Raw genomic sequence first — 20,596 nt, forward strand, 5'->3', positions numbered from 1 at the left:
CATTCTCCAAAATTTTCTGCAAGACTTTAAGAAGTTAAAAACAACAGTGAAGTGGAGAAATCAAGGTGATTTATATACTTTCAGAATATTTCTATTCTGTTATCCCCAGCCTTTAGGACTTAGCCTGGGAGCTGATTAGGTACTACAGACGATGATTGCACACTTTGTCAGCAACTTTGAATGTTTGGCAGACTTTGCTTCAGAGTGAAAGCAAGGTGCTTTAGCACACAGTTGCCTTCATCCCCACATACGCACACAATGGCATACTGTTGTGGGGTTTCTGGAAATCTCTTTCTCATTTAGGACAGTAATATGGTTCTTAGCTAGTTTTCATTTTATTTTAATTAACCAGTAACGAACCCAGAAGCAGTTCTTAGCAGCACACTTCTTCGAGGTGAGGAACATTTCTGGATTGAGAAAAAGGGAAGAAAAACTGGTTTTCTACCTTTGATAAAGTTTGAGGTTAGAAGACGCTACAGCATCACAATATTTCTACACAATAGGGCCATTTTGCATAATGATATGCTTCCATTTAAAATGTTATACTTTTCAATCAGGAACACCTAGACCTGCTATTTCTCAGTAAATGTCTAATGTGGTTACCCAGTGGGTTGGTTCAGTGTTTTTGCGCTCTCATGGTTAGTACAGTCATCATTATTTAGGGCTCACCTTGACTCTATTTTGAAAGTCACATACTGAAAAAAAGCATGCTAGGGGTTGAGTTTGATGGTTTGTGTATTGATTTCTTACTAGGTTGGCATAATATTTTACCTTAATTTTTACTATTTCTTATATAAAAATTTTATGTTTCCAAAAGGGGCTTTGATAGGGATATTTGACCTGTTCTTGAACTCAAGTCAAAGTTTTTTCAATTTTGACTCTCCCATCTCCTTTTGGCAGTTCTTAGGACTCATTTCTTATTGTGTTGCTTTAGGGTCTTACTCTCCGCTGTGCATGGTCTTAGACTCTCAGAGAATGACCACTGAAAGCTGATGATAGTAGGTTAAGATGCCTTTTTGTGTTAAAGTTCACAACTCCAACAAAGAATTGAATATTGAAACCAAGTATTAAATACACTGGCTCAACAATTAAAACTGAGCCAAAGGATGCTTTCTTCCACCACTTAGCCCTCAACCATAACCCTCCTCTTGTGTTCCAGTGTCCTTCCAAAATCTCCATCTGGCTCTTTGGCTCAGCTCATCTGCCCTCCCCCCATCCCCACCCGCTGTGACCCATGCTTTGGAGTTGCCATACACGATCTGGGTCCATCTTTTTGCTGAGTTTCTACACAGAACTTTCTTTTTAGATGTTTTACCATCTCAGTACGTGCATACTTTTTTTAAAAACATGGATGAGCACCCTTATTGATTAGCTAATACAAAGGGGTCATCCTTGAAACATATACACACAAACAACAAAAATGGACTCTGTAGATTGTATTTGCATATTTGCCCATATATAAGAGCAACAACAACAACAAAAATAGGCTAACAATTTGGGGGGCAAGGGAAAGGCTAGAGGGAGTGACCATGAGAGGGGCCCAAGGGAGGAATGGGAGTAGTGATGTAATTATATTTTAATTAAAAATGTAAAAAGATTACAGTACATATTAAAACAAAACTATCATCTATCTATCTATTTATCTATCCATCCATCCATCTATCATCCATCTAATCTAACCATCAATCTACCCATTTAACTACCTACTTATCATCTATCTGTCATTTATCATCTATGTATACCCATAGTTATAGACATATAAATCATTCATTTTCCTATCTATAGGAATTGAACCAAACTCTGACTGATGCTGCACTTTTAGAGCTTCACTTTGCTTGGTACAAGCAATGGTGGTTTGCCTCTGTGGTATCTCCTGCTGGCATCCCACGGTTGGAGAAGAGCTATTGTCTTAACCAGCACAGACTTCGGTGAGGCACTGAGTTCTCTTAGTCTGCATGAGCCACAGGGTCCTTTTGGATTTATTATTAGTGTGACACATCTTTTGGAAAGGAATTAAGTCTGAGAAAAAATGGCCACAGCCAACCACATTATCCTGTTCAAGCATGCACATGTTTTATTTAAGTATTCTCCAAATGTCTATTTTTCCAGCATAATGCAGATATTATGCTATCCTTTGAAATAAGATATATGAATTTGAAACAAAATTGTCAAAAAACAATGACCTTAGTTACTCCATATGATACACAGAAATAATTACATTTCACTTACAATACAGATGCACTTAACACAGCCATCAATAGTCATTCACCACCAACACAGTATATTTTTAAATCACCTAAAACATCAAAAAGTTTTTTTGTAATTTATTTTTTGAAAATCTGAAGAAATTAATAATTTGTGATAAATGACAAATCAAAAGAGGAAGAATAATTATCAACCAAAGTAATCTAAGCGTATCTCATTTTATGGATTATTTTAAAAAGAACATGAAAATAGAACTTATTGGGAATCAAAAATGTTAAGTGTCCCTGATTGTACTTTCCTTAGTTTATAGCTTAAAAGATTTTTCAATAAATGCCATCAAAGAAGTTTCACTATATATTTGCTCTAGAAGCATAAAGTGACAACAGGCAGGTGTTAATAGAATTGTTAATATTCACGCCGCAAGAATGTTAGTAACTTTTTCAAAGACACACTAGGAATAAAGCCAGGTGTTCCCAAGAGTCAGCTGAGTGCCTTTTCCTGTCACTCCGCTGTTGGTGAAGATCTACTGTGTGCCTAGCACTGTTCTAGAAGCTATTCTATAAATGGGAAATGACCATTTCTGGCTTTACCTGAAAATGTTTGGATTAATTTCTTTTTATGGTAAATTGTGGTAAGCATTTCAAAATCTCTAGGACAAGAATAATTATTAACGTTTTCCATGTATAGGAACTAAGCCTTCGTTCTTACAGTGGTGGCTTGGAATGAACAAAACTTTCATTTAACATAAAACTTTTCACACTGTCATGTGCAGACACATCTGCGGGTATTTGAGAGTGAAAAGGTGGCAAGACCTTTCACTTAAATGTACATAGTGGTCAACTTTCGCTCATCACACCCCTGTCCTCCGGATTCTGCAGAGAACTTTGTGCCTTGAGAAACACGGGAGTCTTTTGAGATAAGTTGTCACTTTCCTGCATGGCATCGAAAGAATGCTCTCATCAAATATTGCTACATAAAGCACTTTAGTTTATCTCTGCATTTCAGTTATTTTAAAAATGTTTTCAAGATCTGAAGCGAAATAAATAATACATTGAGTTAAATTCTGAAATCATCATTCCTGTGCCTTTTTTTAAAGTCCCATTTAACTCCACTCATAAAACACGTATGGGTGTCTCCAGGGTCTGGGTTTTCCATAAATAGTGAAAACACTGGAGATATTTCATGTCAACTCCTTCACTCTAGTTTTTGTCAAGGGGATTGATGACAGGCTTCTCACAATAACCGGTTGGGAAATATAATGGCAGGGAACTTTTTTGTTTTACTACAGTAAACACTAATCTTGTCATTAATGGGTAAGCGCAGTAGAAAGACACTAGAGAGATCCAGGGACAGATAATGCACTGGGTCACAGGAATACAGTGGACCAAAGAATACTACCAAAAACATTTATGACACAATAATTTTAGATTAAAAGGTCACCTAAAACCTGGCCACACCAGACATTTTCTATAAATGTGGCTCTTACTGTATCTATGAATATATGGAAAGTTAAAAAAAAAATCCCAATTCCTGATACAACACATATAGAATGAATTATTGCACTTATAACAATGACTAGGTGCAAGGTTAAACAATAATTAATACTGAACTATCTGAACACTTTAGATTTACTAGTGTGCATCCTCATGAGAAACACTGCGGTGCTAAAAGGAGTTTATTTGCACAGTCCACCATAGAACATGGACAATCAGCTCATTGTAAATGCACAGAAATTTCCCCTTTCTACAGGTATAGTTTATCATGCCTATTCTGAAGACAACATAAGGAAACTGAGATCACTGCTCCAAAGAATTCTAGCATGCATTAGGATGGTTTCCTTCAGTCCACACAAATGGATCATATGAATTTTTTCATCTACAGTAATCTTCACCGGAGCCAATGTTCATGGATTTAACAGGAAAAATTTTTATCAAAATTTTTGTTTTGCATTCAACTGGAACATTATGTTCAAAGATTCATTTTATTTGTTTTATTAAAAAAGAGTTCTGATCATAAGAAGCATCGATAGACGGCATTTCCCTGTGCTCATTCCCAAAGTTAGAGGGGTCACAGAGTCTTCCTCGTGAACAGGTCGAACTCTGTCTAGAAATGCCGTTTGGTGGTTTAATTCACATCCTCAACTTTGAATTATTTTTGTTTCATTGCCAACCTTCTTGTTTGGCTTTCTTAATCTGCAAAAAAAAAGGGTTATTGTTTCTTCTTTCTTCAACTTCTTTTCATGGTCAGGACTCAAATTCTCTTAGGCTCGTGGCAATTGTCTTACAAAGCAGACACCCTAACGACATTTCCTCCTGAATACTCAGGAGACTCAGGCCTGTCGTCGCCCTCTGGTGTGGTCACAGGAGGGGTTGGGATGCTTATTATTGCTGTGGTCACGTACGGTTGTTCACAGTTTAGTTTAACACACTCCTCCATTTTGGCATTTAAGCTGGAGCGGCTGATGAGGAAGAAAAGTAGGTTTAAACAAGTAAGTTATTTATTTTAAGTTTTTCATGTAACTGAAGTATGCATATTTTACTACTAATAACACTTAAAATATATAAGCAATGCCACATTTAAAATCACTTTGATATATAATTATCTTAAATGTGAGTCATCTCATTAACAGAATTACATTCCTAAAATTCTGTTCAACTTAGTTTGAACTTCCTCAAAGTATACTCTACAAAAACATGAAGAAAAGGGCTCAGATAACAACTAGATGTTTGAGATGCACAAAGTGAAATTGTTTCTTTGGCAGAGACTTAGAGAGGCTGAAGGTACCAGCGTGGAACGCCATCCCAATGGAGATTTCGTAACACTTACAGCTGTAAAATCTAAGGGGTTTGTTCTGAAATGTACAATTCCTTGAAAGCTCCCACTTAATGATTCATATGTTAAGAAACTCAAAACCATAGCTCTAAGTGTCTAAGTTCTGAAGTTTTTACAAGCGATAATCTTATCACAAACTTCCCATGGGACAGAAAGGAGGAAGAGCGGGAGTTTGATGTTGGCTGTCTTCGTCATCACTCTCCACTTTATACACTGAGACAGGGTCTCTTGCTGAGTCACCAACTCCAGCTAAATGTAGCTTCCCAATTTATCCTCAAGATTCCCTGCCTGTACCTCCCAAGTGATGGACTTATATGCAACTGCAATGGATGACTAGCTTTTATGTGTATTTTGGGGAATTTGGACTCAAGTCTTTAAGCTTCCGTGGCAATCAATTTATCCAATGAGCCATCTCCTCTGCCTCCTAATTTAGCTTTTGACCCTTAAAGAATATGCTTTTTTTTTTTTTTTTTTTTTTTTTTTTTTTTTTGTCAGTTTTGCCTCCCTTGTTTCCTGGGAACTAGGACTCAGAGGCCACCTGGGTCGCACCCTGACTGTAGCGGGCACAGTCTATGAACCAGGACAGGCATCTACAGAGTACAGATCAATCCCGGTACCTGTTGGACAGTGGATTTCTCTCCACACATCTGATCTGAATTGTACTGAGTTCTTGCACACTGCCTCTATGACTCCCCGACACATTGGCGTTAGGGATGCGGAAAGTTTTTTTGTGTCTCCGTGAGCAGCAAGTGCTCGTGACTCCTTGTTGTGAAGAGATGGAAGGGCTGTGACTTGAAGGGCGATTAACCGTGGCCACTTCCGTGCAGCTTTCTTCAAAGACTTGCTCATCCACAAACTCATGGTTCTGTGGGAGAGTTGTAGGAAAAGGTGAGAAAAAAGGCAGATAAATGATTTTGTAATTTAAAAGAGATTAAATATTATTAAAAAATTAAATATACTAAGATTTAGTTATATTTGACCTAACAGGTAAGTGAAATGTCTTTCAGAAAGACTAAAATATCAAAATCAAAATTCCATTAGGGAACATTTTTGTGGAAAAGAATCTTTCCAGCTTGATCTGGAGATTGACATGTGTGAGTTGATTCAGTGTTTACTTACAGACCAACATTTGAAAAATTATCATTTGTTAACTTAAGCATAAATTCAGGATGTTATATACTAAAGAAACAAAACTCTTAAATGCATGTAAATAATATCCACAGGGAATTTATAAACTCATAGTGACCTTATCAAGCATACTAAACTCATAAAAAGAGATTACTGCAACAGAATTTCCTAAATTAGATTGCCTGTACTATACATTAGCAAATACCTTCATGTGCTATAGAAATGTGTTAATTAGAAACTGAGATATGCCACATATTTCAATTTCTTTCAATTCTACCCTAAAATTCTCCATATATAGAAAACTGTTGTCTATTAATAGAACATGTAATATATGTACATATCTGAAAAATATCTCACAAGAGATTAGTTCCAAACTTTTGTGGCCTCTTCGTTTTTGCATTGTTTATCACCTCTATTTTCTTAATTCCCCTCTTAGAGACAAACAGTAAGGTGCATCATTTCACACACCACACTCCATAGACCACATATTAATTTTAATTTAAGAATAGTAAAAAATTACCTCCTGAAATGCCTATAGAAGAATTCTGCCTCAGAAATGTAAGATCAAACATTCCTTAGCCTGAATTGCTGGAGAATGACTTCAATTATAATTTTATCTGCACGTGTGTAGAAATGGCCTTATAATGGAAGGCTTTGCACATTTTGAATTTCACTTAACCATCTCTCATCCTAAAATATTAGTAAAACAATTGAAGCAATTCATGTCCTAATGGGAAATAGATTGTTTTAGTTACTCATTTTGTCGTTTCTTTGCTGAGAATAGCATTTTGAAGCACGTAAAATTCAGCATTCCACTCTTCAGAGTCCAGAGAAAAATGATTACATGACAGAACTTGATGGCAAATTTTATTGCAGAAAGGATTCATAATCTGTGTTGTTCTCTCACAATGCACACGCAGCACACATGACACCACTGAAAATGCATCGCAGTCAGACTTATCTCACTAAGGACCGGAATTAAAGAAGTTGGTCTGCTTCTTGTTGCTGTGTATAATTTCTAAGTAGCTCAGACTAAAGTGTATTTCTTGGGGTTACAGATATTTTTGTGCTGTTGTTAGGAAATATTTTTGTTGGTGGGATTGCAGACTTGTACAATCACTTTGGAAATCAATCTTGTGGTTTCTCAGAAAATTGAGAATCGATCTACCTCAAGACCCAGCTATACCACTCCCTGAACATATACCCAAAAGATGCTCCACCATACCATGAGGACACTTGCTCAACTATGTTCATAGCAGATTTATTTGTAATAGCCAGAAACTGGGAACAACCTAGATGTCCCTCTGCTGAAGAAGAAAATGTGGTCCACTTACTCAGTGGAATACTACTCAGCTATCAAAAGCCAACGGCATCACGAAATTTGGAGACAAATGGTTCGAACTAAATGAGTTATCCAAGACCCTGAAAGACCTTCAACCCAAAATTTGCTTCCAACAAGTGTAGGGATAAAGATGGAGCAGAGATTAAGGGAATGGTCAATCAACGACCGGCCCAAATTGAGATCTACCCCATGGGAGAGAGCCAACTTCTGACACTATTAATGACACTCTGCAATGCTTGCAGACAGGAGCCTAGCATAACTGTGTCCTGAGAGGCTTCATCCAGCAGCTGATGGAACCAGATGTAGAGACCCACAGCCAAACAACAGATCAACTTGGGGAAGAGTGGGAGGAAGGATAGAGGGACCTGAGGGGTCAAAGACACCATAAGAAGACCTACAGAGGAAACTAACCTGGGCCCATGGGGCTCACAGTGACTGAATCACCAACCAAAGAATGTGCATGGTCTGAACTTAGGCCCCCTACACTTATGTAGCAGATGTGCAGTTTGGTCATCATATCGATCCCTTGACAATGGAAGTAGAGGCTGTTTCTGCCTCTGATGCCTGCATCTGGATCCCTTTTCCCTAGTGGGGCTGCCTTGTCTGGCCTCAGTAGGAGAGGATGTGCTTAGTCCTGCTGGGACTTGGGCAGCCAGGGTGGCTTGATATCTTCTCAGAGAAGGGACGGGTGGAATGGAGCTAGGGGGATGTGAGGGTGAGACTGGGAAGAGAGGAGGGAAGGGCCTTAAAGCAGGCTGTAAATTGATTAAATAAATAAATTATTGGGAAAGTATTTTTCAGTGGTAAAACAGTTGAAAAGCAAAGACATGAGTGGGGCAAATAAATCTATCTATTATCATTTAACTTTCAAAGTGTTCTCTAGTTTCATCTAAAATGTTAATATAACCATGTAACTACCCTAATGAAATGTCTAAATTTCCCACTTATTGTAAGATAATCATCACCTACCTATGCTGACATCCCAGTACCTGGCTACTGTGTTTCTCTTGGAGTCTTCATGTACGTTCTGGCGCCCTTCGGATCCTTTTTCTGCTTCCTCATCCACTTGTCTGCTCTCTTCCTTCACCTACATCATCTTTTAAGTGGTAGTTCGAGATTTTAATGGCTGAGCTATCTCTCCAGCCCTTACATCGTCTTTTGCATTCTCAACATCTTTGCCCAACTAATCTCAAATATATCTGCGTCTCTCAAACCGTCATAGAACTGAGAGATGCACAGGAAGACTTGCTTGAGCCTGCCTGCTCCTGGCTCCTCATTGCACCACACTGTGGTCCCTCCCTTGATTACACTGCTCACTACCCTTCTCCAGTGTAGCCATCCTCCCTGTCTTGCCCGTCAGTGGAGGTCTGGTGGAGGTCTGGTGGTCGTTGGAGTTCATACAGGTTTAACAATATCTTGAATCTTGCTGACTCTCTGGATAAACACGTTGATGGGAGGCACGTTAGAATTCAGACTATTTATAATGCGTCGCTGGTGAGTGAGCTGACCTGCGTCCCACATAATAAATGCTTTCTCTGCTCTGTGGTCACAGACTGTGACGCTCATGGACAGGAGGTTTAATAATGGGTGACTCGGCTGTTGGAGGATTCCCATTAATTGCATGCATGTAAGGAAATGGAAACTTCTCTGTTTATAGGGACACTCTGGGATCAAGTATTTTATTGTATTAAAGATATCAATTTCAAATATCTACCTTTATCCATAACACCTGCGAATAATTGAGGTACGTGTTTTCTCTTCCCTTCTCTCCTTTGCTTTTGTGACACCTTTGATAGCTTCTTTCTTTAGATGCAGAAACACTTGAAAATTTACTCTTTTTCCTATTTAAACTATTTCTACAAATGAAGAAGAAACAATATTTGATCCAATAATTATTGGAACACAACATTTTCTCCTCATTCATCTGGTGTCTTGGAATGGGGTTAATGCAGCCACTTAGGGCGGAGCACATATGATGCCTACAGCAATTTCCATGTTACTGTGAAGCTTTTGGAACCTTACTTTTTAGCCTACTTTCTGGGGACGCAGAGAGTCACGCCCTGCTTGGAAATGTGACGTTTGCATAGAAGCAAACGGGAGTGCTGTGAGGGTCCCGGCAGCAGGACGGGAGTGCTGTGAGGGTCCCGGCAGCAGGACGGGAGTGCTGTGAGGGTCCCGGCAGCACCCCTGCTGTCTCCTTACCGTGGTCTTCTCCAGGCAGTGAAGCAGATGGTGGTGTTGTGTCTCGAAGCTGGATCCAGATTTGCTGACAAAGGCCGGCTCATCCTCTGAGGACTGTAACACAGGGAATACACAGACCTTTTTAATTTGCAAAATAGGAGAATCTGGGCTACCTACATGCGCAGAGATACTTGGCCTGTTTTCTGAGACTAACGAGCAGCGGTAGCACTTACTAACCAAAAAAAGACAAATGTGTAATTAAGTCTGGGTGATCAGCGGGTACATTTCCATTTGGTCTTTCAATCTTGCACCTCCTTGAATTGGAAATTCAAGTCTCTACTACTAAGAGCTTATGAAGTTCTGTTGTGACCCTGTGACCTTTGCAGCACTTAGAGAATGCTGTTCTCCATCATAAGTAGAGGAATATATATCTCCTCCTGACCCTGATCAAAGGGTACTTTAAGGAACATATTTAATTTTGAAATAAAAACAATTAAGTGCTTAAATAATTGAGACTTATTTTTTACATCATCAGTGTCACAGTGGACAGGATGTCACAGTGACAACACAGAGCTGGAATTCCTTATTGGCAAGAAAAATCACCACCAGTGGCAATATCTCCTAGCAGAGTTTCTAAGCTGTTATAGGCAACTAGAAGGTACGCTGGTGGAAAGTTATAGAAATGACACTTTGTTTTTCCAGGACTCATTTTCACATAATTACCCGCAATAAAATCATATGGTTAAGTGGAGTCAAATCGCTATCATGCTGATGAGCGTGTGGTTACAGAGAGGCATAGGGTGATACCTGCAGCTGGTTGCTGAGTAGCCCGTTCCGCTTGCTCTGCATGTAGGCGTTTGCACTTCCACTTTTGGCTGCCCGGATCCTGGCCAGCCTTGCTTTCTATAGGAGAAAAAAGAAAAACCAAACGTCCTGTGAACATTTGTGAATACTGTATACAAGTTAGAGACTGAACTCTTTAAAAACATTATTTACTATTATTGTGTGTTTGCTGATATATGTAGATGTGCACGCCACAGCTCACACGTGTGATGGTCAGGAGATGGCTCTGTAGAGTGAGGTCTCTCAGCCTGTGTTCAGGATTTCAAACCCTGGTTGTGAGATGCAAGGTCCTTTACCCCTTGAGCCATGGTGCCAGCCTGCCCACAGCACAGTCTGTGTAATCCCATGATCACAGACACATTTTGAAAGTGAGCCAGTTTTCCAGACGAAACAATTGAAGGCCACCTTCCTAGTTTTGAGTTTTTTATTATTAACTGTCTTGGTGCTGGCTTAGCTTATGTGTTCCAGAATTGGGGTTCACCTTTACAGTAAGCTCCCTTCCCACTTCCTCCCTCTACCTCTCTCCCTCACAGCTGCTCCTTTTCTATCTTCACTGTTTACCAGCACGTGTTGCCTGTAACTCATTTCTTTCCCACAATTATGCTGCTAAATTGACCAGAGGAAAGCCCCCGCTGAGTAGTAAGAAGCCTTAGAATCCTTGAATTAGGTGATTTGTCCATACATGTCTGTACAAAGATATATTCATCTGATTTCTATTTCAGCCTTGGACCTGCTGAGATGAAGAATGGAGTATGTCTATCCAGAGGGATTTGTAAGATTATTTAATTAAACTTTTGAAGCATTTCCCATAGACTGCTCTTCTATTTGGAGAATTTTCAGGCAGCCATTCAATTGGTCAGAATTCCAATGAGATCAGCAAATGCAGGATTACCCGGTACAGTGACTGGTTGGCTGGCTCTCTAGTGTATATTCTCTTTTCAATCCCTGCCACATGGCTCCCTCCTGAGCATCGTGTGTGTGTATGTGTGTATGTGAGTGTGTGTGTATGTGTATGTGTGTGTGTGTATGTGAGTGTGTGTGTATGTGAGTGTGTGTATGTGTGTGTGTGTATGTGTGTGTGTCAAGGGGGCACGGAGAGCCTGCCTTTCCACCCAGGACAGCAAATGCTGCGGACCAGTCTTTATGACTCATGGCTCACAAGCTTATACAAAAAAGCAACTGGGATGAGCTGGCCACGAAGTTTCTTACAAACTAACTCTTAAGGAACCCACCATTCTCATTACGAACAATCCACATCCATACTTCCTGGAGTCTCAAGTTCCAGAATGCTCTCTTGTGTAAAAATTCTTTTTTAAAAAATATATTTTATTAATTAAAAATTCAAAACTTATTTCCATTCTAAAATAGGAAGAAGATATATGCCTATGAAAAATGCTGATGCTATGAAGACATGCAGATTGTCTGTGGTTACTGCTCCCTTATACTCGGTAGCCAGTGGCTCGTCTACCTCCTGTCAGAAGCTCAGTGTCTGCACATACATAGCACAGGTGGAAGAACACACCTCACATTCTTCCGTATTTTGTTTAATTTTTATGTCTTGGAACTTCATATAGGAGCATATGCATAGATTACTATATATTTTATAGCTGTATGATATGCCACTGTTCAAACAAAGCATGCTTTATTTAGTCAATTACTGATTTTTTTTTTTTTTTTTTTTTTAAGTACTAAGGACTGAAGCCAGGGTTTTAGGCATGTGGGGCAAGTTCTCTCCTGATGATTTACATGCCCGGTCTTTTCTGCTTGGTAATTTGACAGGGAATATATCGAGGGTGGTGTGTTAAGAGGTTGGAGGGAGTGCACATGGAAGGAGTTGGAGAGAGCAAAGAGGAGGAGAGAAATGATGTAATTATGTCAAATCCCCCGGAGCTGAAATTACAGGTGGTTTTGAACCACTTGATTTGGAATGACAGGAACTGAGCGGTAATCTTCTGGAAGAGCAGCTAGCACTCTTAACTACCGATCCATCTCTTCAGTCACTGTATTTTATTTAACACTTTTGAGAAAGGGTTTTGCTAAGTGGGGGAAGTTAGTCTTGAACTGCTGATCTTGCTTCAGGTTCCTGTGATGCTTCGGTCACAGGCATGTTTCACCACAATTAACTTTTATTTATTGTTCTTTTGAGACAGGCTCTTGGCCCTGAATATACTAAATAGATGAGCCTGATATGAATTCCTTATCCTCCTGTCTCCACCTCTCAAGTTTTACAGGCAGGCATCACCAGTCACAGTTTTAAAGCAGCCTTTGGCATGGCAGGCATGCTATGCTTGCTTCGAGCATCGCAGTAACAAATTTTTGACAGCAGACTTGTTTTTGTATCAAAGTGTGTGTGTGTGTGTGTGTGTGTGTGTGTGTGTGTGTGAGAGAGAGAGAGAGAGAGAGAGAGAGAGAGAGAGAGAGAGAGAGAGAGAGAGAGAGAGAGAGAGTCAAGCATTAGAACTTTATTTGTCATCATGGCTTCAGTTTTACTCTTTCTTCTTTCCACCTTAAGTTTATGCTTTATGTGTGTCAATTCCATTTCAAAATAATGCTCATCTTTGTGTGTAATGTGAAAAATTGGCAAAATTCACTTTTGTTGTATAATGCTTAGATCACTGAAAATATTGAGCCAGCACTAAAGAATTAAGTTGGAAGGTAGAAAGAAGACTTTTATCCGCATGAGCAGTGAGCCAGTGCTAGGATTTGAGTCCAGACTCAACAAAACAATGCCAATGACAAGTGTGTTAGGAAATTACCCAGAATTGCCCTAGTCATTTACAAACAAGCAATTTACCTATTGATTTCCAGAAGGCATCTGTTGTGATTTCAATCTTTTCGGTACCTCAAACACTCATTGATTTAGTTGGTTCACCTTCTCTCTCCTGGTCTTCCACTGCTCCCCGTGCCCTGCCTCCTTCTCTATCTCCTACATTTCTTTGCTGCTTTCCTCTCCTTCCTCTTCCCTCTGCCCTCCTTCCACCCTCCACCATGTTGGATATGGCATTTCCTGTATCATAGTTACGTTTCTCCCTGTGCCACTCTCTAAGCATTAGGCAACAATATTGAGCAATACTGATTTTTTTTTTTTTTGGTTGAGACATAGAACTACTGTCCAAAACAGGAGCACGACATATTTTTCATCACATAATAGAAAGTCTATAAACAGTAGCAACCACTAATACACATAGAATATTTACCTTCTTTAAAAAGTTTTTGTTTTAAAGGAAGAGTCCCCATTTTTTATTAAGCCATGTAGTGTATTAACAAAATAACTGGTCCAACAGTTTTCATTTCAGCCACGACTTTTCTCCCAGTTTCTGTGATACTGTGAGTTAATTGACTTAATTCATCCTGTGGCGTGCCATACCAAATACCTGTTGAATTCTAGACTTTACCATCTGCTATTATAGCTTTGATTCCAGCAGGTAATTGAAGGGGATTGTTTTACAGAGTTACTTCAGAAACTCACTTTTCTTGTGACTGATCCCGTATGACAGTCATGGCAACACTTGTTGTGTAATGAAAGGTTAAGAGAGGATAGTCCTTTCAATCCCCTACTTGTACTTTGTAGAAAATAGCAGCTTTTTGCAGTGGCAAAGCACCAGCAGCGAGGATGCAAATTAGGATGAGGTTTTAGAAAATGTTTTGAACCACAGTGTTACTGAGTCAAGAAATATTTTCAATATTTTAGGAAAGTGAAGGTATCCTAGGCAACCTAATGATTGAGGAATGTCTCTCCTTTTACTAATCGGAGACAATTCATCACTCCTTAAACATTGGTCCTCACACTCCCTGCCTGGCCCATGTGTTACGTATGTCACACTGCAGTTTGTTCCTTTCACTTAATGCTCAAATGTTCCATGTCGGCGTGGCACACGAAGCTCTGTCAGCTTTGAAGGTCTGAGGAGTCTATTGCACTGTTTCCATTTGCTAAGGAAAATCATCGCCCTAGAAATGAAACAAGCCAAAGGCACCCAAGATGAGGGTGGAAGATAGTGCAGACTGCGTGCTATTTCCAGCTCTGAAGTGTGGGTAATCCGGGTAGGGCAGCATTGGCAAGCTGTGCTGAGATTTAGCTAGGTGGAGTGATGGTGAAATGAACAGTCAACACAAGGACTCTTAACTGGGAGAGGTAAACATGGAAACACGCAAGAGGCACCAGAGGCGAGGCCATGCATAAATGTAATACATAAAAAAATTCAAAACATATACACATATATAAAACACATAAATGTATACATATATAAACATATATTTAATATATTTAAGTATTTATACACACACATATGAATAATGCTAAAGTTTTCTGGTCTTGGAATTTAACCAATAGGTTTGTGATCACTTGCAAAACTTCTCTAAAACTGAAATAATGATATAACCTTTGCAAGTGATTATGAATATAGTGACACAGTAAAATCACCCATGGTCTACTGGAAACTATGGATTGAGGCAGTTGTTTCAATATTGTTGAATTATAATTATCATTGTTATGTGGTAAGTTCAGGTTAGCTTTGAATAGACAGAGGGCTACTTGGTCTCATTTATATTTTAAAGCAAAATAGTTTCCAGCTTCAAAGTGCCACCCTTATGACTAGGTGTCCTACCAATTAAGATTTACTTTTGACAAATAAAATTTATTCAATCAATGATTTTTGAATGACTGGATGAAAAATAAATCTAGTAAGATGCAATTGCCAATAGTTGGGGTACAATAGAGTCACATTTTATGTCTGTCTTCACTCCCAAGTAAATATTTAAGTAAGGACTATCAAGGTTTGAGAACAGTAGAGTAAATGATGCATTTTCTTTTACAGTAGAAATGTGTAGGAAAATAAGACAGCGGGCTTGGAACATGGAAGGGCTGAGAAGCAAAGTCCCTGACAGCACTGCCAGGAGACCTCCCACACACGCATACACATGCAAGGCATGTGTCTCCCTTGATTTAGGTTGGAGTTGGCCATAGACCTAAACACAGAAAATTACAGTTTCACAATATTATTTTAATTGGTCCAGTTGAGTGTTGCTTTCATTGAATTGCTACTGGTAGACTGCTTGCTTGATTGAATTATTGGTTATTTTTGTGCTTATTAAACCACTCAGTCTCCAGGCCAGATTAATATAAATCATCCTAGTCTAATGGAAGTTTAGCCTGTTTTGTTTTCAATCTTCCAGGAAAGAAAGTAGGAAACACTCATTGGTAACTCATTTTATTTAATATACGTTTTCTTCTTGAGATTAAGCTCAGTTTATTGGTCATAGGATATTTACTGGAATACTATATTAGGTTATTATATCGAGCTTTATTAAGTCGATTTTTCTAGTAGTCACATGTAATATTCATTATGCTGTGCTGGAAGTTTAGGATATAAACAATAGCTTGCAAATACCCAAAAAGAATACATGAAGTACACTTATCAATTACTGTACTTTATAACACCACATTTATTTAATTTTCGTCATCAAATGTATTTAGGCACAGATACTTCTAAGCATTTTTCTAGCTTTGTAACTGGTCCAGTCATGGAGCTTCAATATGCTTGTCAGAAGCGTATAGACAGCATCAGTTTAAACTCTCACAATGTGGCCCTGTAGTGAGTAAGTCCCAGTGAGCCCATGTAGGTACGGGGCACATTCTGCAGTGACCTGGTTTATGTCAGGTGTGGCAGTGTGCTTTCTTTTAGCTTGTTTCAGCCTTAGACTGCTTGCTTTAGGGAGACTCTAGCATTATAAAGATGTGCTCAGATTTTTTTTTATTGCTACACAATACTGTTCTTTGCAAAAAAGTACACATATATTAAGTCTTTTTAAAAATTAAAATCATATTCATCTTTTGGATTGTTTTTCTGTATTTCTTATGATAACAAAGGAATAGAGTGGAGACAGGTAAATGGTAGGAGTTAAGCTTTTTGGAGGATGACTGCTTTTTCAGACAGTGTCTGTGAGTGCCCTGTAAAGGGATTTTGCTGTGTGGCTAGGTCACAAAAGGTCCCTTACAGAGGAACCTGAAATCAGTCCTTGCCGCTCTGCTTGTCCAAATGTGCCCTGCAAGAGATGGGAATTACCGAGAGTGTCTGCCCGTCTTCCTTCCCCCTCTCTCCCTTTCCTTCTCTTTCTTAACATTTCCAGGCTATTAGATTGTGAGAAATTTGCATAAATGTCTAAAATATTTATTACTTCTCTGGGTAATAATTTAAAGGTGGATACCGGTAATTGTTCATCATGGGGAGCAGAATTCCTTGAAGCTCCAAGGCTGACTAAGCTGAGGGAAAATGCTCTCTGACATTGGACAAGCCTGTACCTATGTGGCATCCCTGCTGCCTTAGGAGGGCTTATACTTAACTGGTGCTACCCACTGTTGGCCACCATGTTTAAAGTCCATGATAGCACCAGTCACAAATCTAGCAGGGAACTGCACTAAGTTGCTGGTGACGTCTTGCAGCTGCATTAAGTCATCTAGGTTGTGCATCCAATGAAACAGTTATGAGTGGCGCTTGAACCTTTAAGAATTGATACTTTCTAGAAAGGAGAAAAATGCAGTGGCCACACCAGTGTTAAGTGATTTATGACAATTAGATTTCTAAATTAGTTTTACATGCTATTTTCCCAATAAGTCTCAAGATGGGTACAACAGAAGAGGGCTGTCAGAGCACCACACTATGCCTCAGAGGGTCTTCTCAAATGACACAGAACATAGGAAATAGCTGAGTTCTGTCTTCCTGACCCTTCTGTTCAGACTGGCTTTCACTGAATGGTTGCTCTTCAACTTGTTAGTTCCACGATCTTTGAATGGCTTGATTCCTGGAGGCTTTAGGATCCCCACCCGTTAAGTGAGGACAATGATGGCAACCAGACACTCGAGTTTGGTGAAGACTATAATACCATTGCCTGGTCCATAGTAGGCCAGCAGTAAACATTAAATGTTGCTAACATCATTATAAGTCAACTATAAGTTTATGCAGATTTACATATTTTTGCATAGTGTCATAATATTACACAAAAGTATAAAACTGGGGCTTATTTTTGGAGGGATTAGTTAATAGTCACAAAGTCCAGAGACACAGAAAACTACTGGGCCAGGAAAACAAAAACAGCAAACCCAAACAAGTTCCCCCCACCCCCCACCAACTTAGGCTCAAAGGCTCAGGATTTTTCTACTTCCTGTCTCAACTGAGCAAAACAGCTGAGATACACATCTTGGTTCTTGTTAACAGCCATCCCTTATTGGAACCGGTCAGATCTGAATGAATCAGATGTAGAAATCAGATTTTTAATAATAATTCTTAAGCATATATTTACACATGAATACACACACAAAGTGTTATTAGCACTATTCACAATTACTCCTTACTTACTAACTCTGCCTCACTGTGGCGATTCTCTGCTCACTGTTATTCTAGATGGGGCTGGGTGACCACTTTTGGCTAAGGCAGCAGAGGTGCCAGACTCTGGAGCCACTTCAAGAGTGGCCATAGGAGGCAGAGTGTGAGTCATCACGTCCACGACTGTATTGGTGTAATGCATAGGGAGTTTCCATTTCCACACTGATAATGGACCAGTGGGATGACTGTCATTTATATCCTTCCTCATCAGTTAAAACACAACCTCTTGTTTTAAGTTGCTGGGATGCCATGGCCTTTCATCTTTGACCTAGTACTGACCGAGTGAGTGGCACCACGTGCTTACACCGTTCAGTGCCTACCTTCTGCGCCCTTCGTTTGTCTGCTCGTTGGTTCTGGTGGTAGATCCGACTGAAGTTCGACACAATCACAGGCACAGGCAGCGCAATGACCAAGACTCCGCTCAGTGAACAAATGGATCCAAAAATCTTCCCTGCTATGGTCTTTGGTACCATGTCGCCATACCTAGGCGAGAGAAAAAAAGAACTGTCATCAGTCAAGCGTCAAGGGGCTGCGTTTCTTTTTTGTTACAAAATAGTTTTGTTTTGTTTTGGTTTTTTATTTTTATTTATTTTTTGCTTCACTTTCAGTCAATGATTCTTGGGAAATAGCTTCATTTTCTACTTCGTGACTACAACGTAGGTGCCAAAGTGAGAAATTTTGAATGTAGACTTAAAAATTACCTTTCAACCTTGTAGAAAATGATGATTTAGAAACCTCTCAGGTTCAAAGTATTTAAAGCCCAATGATGTCATGATAGCGCTTCAATTTGCCTTTTATATAATGTGGCATAGTTTGCGTTTTTCTTTTTACATTTATTTAATCGTCAATATTTCTATGCTGGATTTATAGTCTAGGTAACACACTTTTCCACTTAGTTTGTTTCAACACGGGATGGGTAATGAAATTGGAGCAGAAAAAGTAGGCCACCACACCGCATGACTTTCATAAGTGCCAATCATTTTAAAAACAAACTTTGCAGGAGTCCCATTAACCTTCACTTGTGACGTCTGATGGTCATTTCTCATGATAACTTTACCCTGTCCTGCGCTTCTGTGTGCTTAGTTGCCAGTTCTCTCAGACTCTTTGTTCTTGGATTCAGTATTAGGCACCCTCTTACCTCACTGGGGTGCCATTTCCCCATCTTTTCTGCCTAAGAGCCCATGAAACCAAAACAGAACTCATGTTCACAGCGTCCCCTGCCAGCCCTCAAATCAGTTCTCACAGTTTGCCATTTATAGTTAAGCAGAACTTTCCTGCCCTGACCCCACCAGATTCTTATGCCAATGTTGACTGAGCCACTTGACCCTACTGTAAGTCACATCTTACGTTCCAGTTACTCTTTTCACCTCTAAGATACGTAGCATCCCATTTAGGTCTCTTTATTTCACTTCCACTTGACCACCGACCAATGGGGAGAGCAACTCGCCTACACTTTCCACATTCACCACACGACAACTCGTGGAATAGAGCTGTGCTTTTAAAGTAGAAACTGGACAGCTGAGGTGTTTTCTCAGCTTTCCAACAGAGTTAAAACTAAAACAAAGCGAAACTCATCCCCTTTGTCTCCAGATCACATTAATATGATGACTGCCTATGTCATACCCGTGTCCTATGGACACACTGGCCATCTGGCCTCCTGCTCTGTGTGTGGCCCCAGGTCACTCATGAGGTGGCTATTAAATTTCTTCATTACAAATGCTATTTCACACCCACCTTGTCCACAGAGTTCCCGTTCCCTTCTCTACCCGTGTCCCATAGCAACTTTCCATTTGATTACTTGCCTAGTTCTTTTTTTATTTTTTATTTTTTATTTATTGGTCTTGAAGTTAAATTGGTTTTTATACATTTCTACTCATTTACATTTACATTCTTTTTTTTTTTTTTGGTTTTTCGAGACAGGGGTTTCTCTGTGTAGCCTTGGCCATCCTGGACTCACTTTGTAGACCAGACTGGCCTCGAACTCACAGCGATCCGCCTGCCTCTGCCTCCCGAGTGCTGGGATTAAAGGCATGCGCCACCACGCCCGGCCACTTGCCTAGTTCTTATCCACGTACGGTTTAATATTTATTTTTTTGTTCTTGTCTGTGGTACTGGGGATTGAACCTAGGACACTTTGCATGCTAGTCAGAGGTTTTATCACTGAGCTGTGTCTCCAGTCTGATATTTTCTCTTTACTTTTCATTCTTCATAAAATAAAGTTGACAGAGTGGGAGCTGTTTCACTTTATGTCTTCCTGGCAGGAAGCAGGCTTTTGCCGTATGTCAGCCGAATCACACATTTCTCCATTCTGTAGTAATAGAGGTTGTCTGAGGGCTTATTTCTGAGGAAGAATACTGTATTTTCAGTTACTTATTAGTAAATGGTCACCCATATTAACATGGTTCTTGTGAGAAAACATTTTGTGTCAATCTATAGATGGGAATTACAGAGAAACTGGCCGAGGGAAGGCCAGTGATGGTGACAGATGGGGTCTGGACAGTACTGCATTTGAGAGCCCCACGGGAACCCCACTGGGGTTCTGTTCCACACTTTGATTCCCCATGTACTCATTCTTAGTGTTTGAGGGTGATCGGCAGTCAAGATAATTCACCATGGTTCAAAACTCAAACTCCTGAAACAGGATGTCTGTACTGCATTAATTATTGCCTGGCTTCTAAAATCATAG

At 39.6% G+C, this 20,596-nt stretch overlaps 1 protein-coding gene across 1 annotated transcript; it reads right to left on the minus strand.

Moving 5' to 3' along the window:
* Positions 1-4,425: 4,425 nt before the first annotated feature.
* Positions 4,426-18,389, minus strand: LOC127194473 (potassium voltage-gated channel subfamily D member 2-like). The gene is made up of 5 exons (XM_051151870.1): positions 18,231-18,389; positions 10,496-10,591; positions 9,710-9,802; positions 5,655-5,902; positions 4,426-4,663 (listed from the first exon to the last, which is right to left on the minus strand). The coding sequence occupies exons 1-5, from the start codon at positions 18,381-18,383 to the stop codon at positions 4,486-4,488; spliced, it is 768 nt and encodes a 255-aa protein (XP_051007827.1). The 5' UTR covers positions 18,384-18,389; the 3' UTR covers positions 4,426-4,485.
* Positions 18,390-20,596: the final 2,207 nt, after the last annotated feature.

This window comes from Acomys russatus, chromosome 10 (assembly GCF_903995435.1).
Source record: "Acomys russatus chromosome 10, mAcoRus1.1, whole genome shotgun sequence".
Classification (NCBI taxonomy): domain Eukaryota; kingdom Metazoa; phylum Chordata; class Mammalia; order Rodentia; family Muridae; genus Acomys; species Acomys russatus.